Source organism: Abrus precatorius, unplaced genomic scaffold, assembly GCF_003935025.1.
Source record: "Abrus precatorius isolate BTA unplaced genomic scaffold, Abrus_2018 Scaffold6, whole genome shotgun sequence".
In the NCBI taxonomy this organism is placed as follows: Eukaryota; Viridiplantae; Streptophyta; class Magnoliopsida; order Fabales; family Fabaceae; genus Abrus; species Abrus precatorius.
Window position 1 is genome coordinate 17,197,491 of NW_020874406.1, and position 6,926 is coordinate 17,204,416.

The 6,926-nt window shown below is 35.5% G+C and overlaps 1 protein-coding gene across 2 annotated transcripts; it reads left to right on the forward strand.

Annotated features, from left to right (window-relative positions):
- Positions 1-259: 259 nt before the first annotated feature.
- LOC113868805 (cytochrome P450 90B1-like) lies at positions 260-5,182 on the forward strand. 2 transcript variants are annotated; one of them, XM_027504711.1, is made up of 9 exons: positions 260-1,087; positions 1,176-1,500; positions 1,602-1,754; positions 1,846-2,097; positions 2,233-2,325; positions 2,581-2,659; positions 2,778-2,884; positions 4,326-4,383; positions 4,459-4,519. In XM_027504711.1, the coding sequence occupies exons 1-8, from the start codon at positions 873-875 to the stop codon at positions 4,380-4,382; spliced, it is 1,281 nt and encodes a 426-aa protein (XP_027360512.1). In that variant the 5' UTR covers positions 260-872; the 3' UTR covers position 4,383; positions 4,459-4,519. The 2 variants fall into 2 exon arrangements, with proteins under 2 accessions (XP_027360512.1, XP_027360511.1); XM_027504710.1 differs by lacking the exon at positions 4,326-4,383 and having other exon boundaries at positions 4,459-5,182.
- Positions 5,183-6,926: the final 1,744 nt, after the last annotated feature.

Consider the following 6,926-nt stretch of genomic DNA (forward strand, 5'->3'; position numbering starts at 1 on the left):
TTGATAAATTAAGTTTTAACATTTATGCGCAAGTATATTTTGATAATGAGTACAGCTTTTGCTGGTACCAAAAACAAATAATAAAACAAAAATATCAGCAATCTTTTAATTGTTTAATATTTACAGTCTTGTTAAAAAAATAATTGAAGCTAATAATTATCACCTAAGCACAAACTGAAGAACAAATTGAAGCTGAAGCCCTTCGGATCATTGTTTGGGTAATTTAGTTCGTGATATTTCCGAAGGGACAGCTACATTTTCTGCCTGACAAGTTAACACAAGAAACTGAAGGGGAAAACGAAACCCAAAAAAAAGAAGTGAGAAGGAAGCAGAAAGGAAAAGACAAAGTATTGATTAATCTCTGCATGCTCGGAACCTCTCTCGGAAGATTAGAAAAGGGGAAAAAAAGAAGAGGAAGAAAGAAAAGAGACACTGCTTAGTAGGGTGGGTTTAGCTAGCCTAAGGTATAATGGAACAGAAGAAAGGTGGCATATAGAAATAGAAGTAAAAAATAAATAAAAATAAAGGAGTGATGAGTTAATGAAATAGAATTTAAGCATAAAGAAAAATAAAATTTGTAAAGCGTAGTGTTTTACAAAGTGTAAAGCCAAATTCTCGTTGCTACTTTCCGCTGTTTTCGCTTAAAGACAGAAGAGAAGGTTATAAAAGCAGGGTATTGGCTTCACGCTCTCATTAGGTCGGATTTCATTGAAACCACTTGCTTTGGTGATTTTCTTACGGCATAAAATGGAAGCTCCTTTTCAGCAGATGTTTGTATAACCTTTTCTAGTTTCCTTTTCTTATAGGAAACAACACAACAAGTCACAATTTTTGTTGGTTAAGTTAGAGCAGAGAGAGAGTAGTCAAGATCCATGTCTGACTCACACCTAACTTTCTGTTCTCTTTCATCCATTCTTCCTCCTCTCTTAATCTTCATCTTCATTCTCTTCAAAAGAAAGCAAGCCAGGCCCAAGCTTAATCTCCCCCCAGGAAACATGGGCTGGCCCTTTCTTGGGGAGACCATTGGGTATTTGAAGCCTTATTCTGCCACAACAATAGGGGAATTCATGGAGCAACACATAGCAAGGTACCACTTAATTTTCTTTTTTTCCCATTTGACATAAAAAATTAGACTTTAACTCACAAACTCACTTGCCCAATATTAATGCTTTCAGGTATGGTAAAATTTACAAGTCGAAATTGTTTGGGGAGCCAGCAATAGTGTCAGCAGATGCAGGATTGAACAGGTTCATATTACAGAACGAAGGGAAATTGTTCGAGTGTAGCTATCCAAGAAGCATTGGTGGAATACTAGGGAAATGGTCTATGTTGGTCTTAGTTGGTGACATGCATAGGGACATGCGGGTTATATCTCTCAACTTTCTAAGCCATGCCAGGCTCAGAACACACCTCTTGAAAGAGGTGGAGAATCATACCCTCCTTGTTCTTAACTCTTGGAAGGATAATTCCACATTCTCAGCTCAAGATGAAGCTAAGAAGGTACCCTTTTTTTATTATTACTTTAATATGTATATATTTAATATGAAATAATCAATTATAAAGGAGTGTGTCACTTTGGATTGACTTAACTTAAATTGCAGTTCACCTTCAATTTAATGGCTAAGCATATCATGAGTCTGGATCCTGGGAATATCGAGACAGAGCATCTAAAGAAAGAGTATGTCACTTTCATGAAAGGGGTGGTGTCGGCTCCTTTGAATTTACCTGGAACTGCATACCGCAAGGCATTAAAGGTGATACAATAATTTAGAGAATAATTTCATTTGTTTTATTTCTCTAATTTAGTAGTACGGAAATTTCAATCTGTGGTGTTGTGTTTTACAGTCAAGGTCCACCATACTGAAGTTCATAGAGGGGAAAATGAAAGAAAGAGTGAAAAGAATCGAAGAGGGGAATGAAAGTTTGGAGGAAGATGATCTTCTGAACTGGGTTTTGAAGCATTCGAATCTTTCAACGGAGCAAATTCTTGACTTGATTCTCAGCTTGCTCTTTGCTGGACATGAAACCTCATCGGTAGCTATAGCTCTAGCTATTTACTTCTTGCCGACTTGTCCTCAAGCTATACAACAGTTAAGGGTAAGCAAGTACCACCATGATGCTTTGCCACGTGGAAATAGAATATTATCTATTAACACTTTTATGAAATATTCTAACAGAGAAATCACTCCAATTTTTACTAGTGTCTCATTTTTGTGAAAAAATTATTAATAGGAAGAACATACAGAAATTGCCAGAGCCAAGAAGCAAGCAGGGGAAGTTGAACTGACTTGGGATGACTACAAACGAATGGAATTTACTCATTGTGTAAGTTTAAGTCACATATGTATGATAGATAAATTTATTAAATTATAGGAGTCTACCTGTACTTTTTTAATTTTATGTGAATTAATTATTATTATCAATCAGCAGTTAACAATATTATATGGGATGAGAAAGCCCTTTAAAGTGTTTACAACAGAACAGCATTGTATGTACTTTTTTTATAATAGTAAGAGGGTAGAAAAATATAATATTTAATTATGTAAAGTAATTAGACAATTTTATTTTATTTTTGTGAAGGTTGTGAACGAGACACTTAGACTGGGAAATGTTGTGAGGTTCCTTCACAGAAAGGCGCTGAAGGATGTTCGGTACAAAGGTACATTGGAGAATATAGAATTGGTATTAATTTTTAGTAGAAGATGAAGATAAAAAGAAAAAAGAAAAGGAAAATGGAAGGGGTTTTCCATATTGAAATGGTTGTTTGTGTTTGAAAGGTTATGACATTCCATGTGGGTGGAAAGTCCTTCCGGTGATTGCAGCCGTGCATCTGGATCCTTCACTTTTTGACCAACCTCAACACTTCAATCCATGGAGATGGCAGGTCAGTTCTACTTATAACTATAGACAGCACGCGTTGTATAATTATTATCCATTCCTTTTTTCTTCTTTTCTTAAAGCTCATTTGCTTAATATAAAAAATATATATATCTAATAGCAAAAGGGAAAAAGAATAATAAGCAGAGGTCCCCAAGCACTTCAATTGGTCCTTGCGGTGGATCCCCACATGCAATCACTGCTTCACTCCCTTCCTTTCCGTGTGAACAAAATTTAGTTGAATTTCGGGTTTGGGATTTTGCCAAAAATGCGAGACCGTAATAGTTATACATATGGTTTCTAGTCGTAGCTCGCAACTTATTTTCTTCCTTTCCATAACACAAATAAGTTTTTACGTTTGGCGTTTCAGAATCAGTCCCAACATAACTAACGTACACACGCCGTACGGTTTGACAAAACGGAAAATAATGCCTCAGGTCATCCGTTTATCATTATAGTTGACTTGGTCCTCCTAGCTATCTATGGCTATAGCCCCGTCCCAAACGTAACCTTATTCGTCACCAAAGCACATGCTTAACCTAATAACCTACATGGTAGTCCCCCTAAACTAAATAATTCAGTGCAAGGTCAAGAGACAGATGATTAATTAATTAATTAATTACTGCATTTCCCTTAACCAATGTTCATTGTTCAAGGAATGATTGGAGTTCATATTTCTTTTCAATTATTAACAACCCTTTTTATTTTGTAAAAAAACGTAGGATATACTAGATATAGATATAGACATGGTAGGTAATTTTGATGGGTACGCGTTTAAATGGAAGCAGGAAATTAATTTAGATTTAGATTTAGTGATGGTTTCGGGGTAAGAAATGATTGTCCGGAATGGCGAATGATCAAAGGATGTGGGCTACAGCGACAATGGAGGATCAAGTGGGTCCAGTCGATCCCATGCATCTAAAAGAGTGGCGAATGAGGGTACATCGTAGCCGTTAAGTAGAGAGAAGTAGGAAAGCAATAACCCTGAGTCCTCCTAACGATGATGAACTGTCATGATCAGCGAAGGGGATGTTGTGAACAGTACGGATGTGGGTCCCAATGGATGGGACGATGATGAGCATGGCTCATTGGGTCTTTTGTGAACGTGTGGGCAGGTCCTGAGGTTCCAGATCATTAAAGCCCATGTGGAAGTGGGCCTCACCCATGCACGTGCATACGTGCTTTTCTCTTTCGCAACCTGGTCCTGACGCCTCTTCCATTTAATTTAATTAAATAACAGAGGAAAATTGTATGTAGCCAAGTGGGGAAAGCGATCCATTTGAGGATAACAATATGATGGCGACTAGTACCGTAGCCCGCTACAGGCACCAGAAATTTAATCATGAATCTCAAATTATTTATCCTTAGCCTCGGTTTGTTGGATACTGCCACGCATTCATCATGTAATATATATTCTGCTACCTTGTTTTGTGATGTTATTATTGTAGAGAACCGTCTCATATCCATTAGAAATAGACAGCAGTGGGTTTTTCACATCATTATGACGTTAGTATTCTTTGTCTTCACATTTTAAACATTTCTTATAAAATTATATTGATGTTGTTGTGTTTGGTGGTGCAGAACAATGGTAGCCGTGGAAGTTGCCCAAGCAAGAGCACAGCCACCAATAACTTCCTACCATTCGGAGGAGGACCACGATTATGTGCGGGATCAGAGTTAGCCAAGGTTGAAATGGCTGTTTTCATCCACCATCTCATTCTCAACTACCATTGGGAATTGGCTGATACCGATCAAGCCTTTGCATACCCTTTTGTTGATTTTCCCAAAGGCCTTCCCATTAGAGTCCAAACCCACTCTTTGATTTGACCAAAATCCACCCCCCCATCCGTTAGCTAGTTCCCCCATGCCAATATATAATAACTCCAAGCCTAGCCCATTACACACTTGGCATGGCTACAGCTTTCCTTATTGGATTTGGAGATCAAATCAAATCAAAAGTTAAATTAACCGCATGAAGAATTTCATGTTCCTCCAATCTTCCAATCTCATCTCGATCGATCGTACAAATTCAAAGCCTTCCGTCTTTCTCGCGTGCGAAGGGAAGACAAATGTAAACCAATTAAGTACAATTGTACAAACACACAGCCATTAGGACCACTTCCCTTCTCCCTCTCTAAGGCTGTAGCAGATTTTTACTGCACCGTACCCCACACCCACTTTGTACATTTTATATATTCCACCCCAAAGGCCAGGACGAGTGAATATTTATTCTTTTATATTATTACGCTACTGTAATCTATCTTTCTTTGCTATATATAATAATCCAATTATCTTTTGTGTACAATCTTTGTGTGTGTGTGTGTGTATGATAATCTATTGACGTACCTTATATTGTGTTAACGTCATGCGTTGCCAGTACCAAGTTAAATATTCCAACGTGAAAGAAGGGTAGGTTTGCAATTTGGGAGGCAATTTTGTTGTTGTAACGGGGTTTGGGAGGGACACTCCAATCCAATCTTGGAAATTTAGTACAAATCGTAAGCTCCACAAGCAAAATAAAGATCTTAACTTTTTGCGAGAGGCGTCTCAGTAACGATGCCGGTTGCGGGCACAAATTGCACGCTTTGACTTTGCTGTAATGTGATTAATTAAGTAGACAGCGAAAGAGGAATTGATGAAGGCCCCACTCTACACTCCTCCATTCTTCAGCATTCAGAATGTCGGGCACTCACACTGCTGCCCCTTCTTTTCTTTCTTCCTTTTTAAGATTTTATTTATTTATTATTCATATCGATCGATGCTCGATTCACGTAACCTATTATATTCAGTTACTATTTTGTGTGTAACACAAAAATTATTAGTACTCATGTTCGATAATCAACTATCATAAACTCAGAAGTACTCGCTTCAACAAATTGTACGTAGACTTCTTTTTTTTCTTATTTAGCTGTGTGGCGCGTATATGATGAAACAGTGTTATCCATTCGAAGATAAATATGTGATAAATTCTGCTAGAATTATAAGATAGGGATGAAATATCAATTTTCGAAAAGTTTATAGAATGTCTGAAAAAAACATTGTAATCATCGCTAAACAAATTAGGACTCCTTATAATTTGGTTTGAAGTAGAAAATTTTCAGCGAATTCAGTTACGTTATTTTCCTTTTGCAATGGTATGATAAAGTTCCGTGTCAAGATTTGACACCAAACAGTGTACTTACTTGCGGAAATCACGCGTGGGTACTGATAATATTATAGGGACCTTGTTTCAGGTCTCTCTCTTTTTATACAAGGAGTGTCTAAGTTATATCGTTAATAATTTCGTAGATAATTAATTTTGGATAATTTTTTTATTATAAATAACAAATTTAATTTTGTGTTTACTCACTGCAATAACACAGTTTTTTAATATATTCAAATTTTGGATAATTAAAAATTATAACAGAAATGATTTTTAATTTTATTTGGTCAAAATTATAAATTAATAAAATTATTGGTAGTTTATAAATATAAATATAAACAAGAGGTGTTAAATATGTTTTTTTTTTCTTTTTATGTGATTGTGTAAATAAAAAAAGTTATGAGTTTTTTTTCTTTTATTTCTTTCTTTTTAGGTGACCGTACTTTTAGAAATAAAGAATGTGAATGACTCTTTATTTTTATCATTTTTTTATCCAATATATATTACTTTAATTATTAATGTCAAATTTTTTAGTTATAAAAAATAACTAGGTTTATTAAGGAACGACTCTTGATGTTCATATTATTCTATTTTGTGCTTTGATATTTAACATTGGTAGCCCTCTTACAACAATTGTTATAGCTCTATTGTATTTTGTATATATAATCCAAAAGTTGCTATAGAAAATAAAAGAACAAGAGAGGTTTGCAGTGCTTTTTTACTCTCTAACATGGAATACTCTAGCTTTCAGATACATAAAGATAATTAATTCAATTGTTGTGGTTGAATATTATTATGAATTTCTAACCACATTTTTTATGGGTTATCTTATCTCTTCTTTCTTTGATATTGAGTTATGGAAGAAGGAATTGAAAAATATTATCAACAATATTATGGAACAGCTCAT

Excerpts from the sequence above, each read along its gene's own strand:
- LOC113868805 (XM_027504710.1), top strand. The coding sequence starts at position 873 with ATGTCTGACTCACACCTAACTTTCTGTTCTCTTTCATCCATTCTTCCT. Across the intron at positions 1,088-1,175 it reads ATGGAGCAACACATAGCAAG|GTATGGTAAAATTTACAAGT; the intron begins GTACCACTTAAT and ends TAATGCTTTCAG. Across the intron at positions 2,326-2,580 it reads GAATGGAATTTACTCATTGT|GTTGTGAACGAGACACTTAG; the intron begins GTAAGTTTAAGT and ends ATTTTTGTGAAG.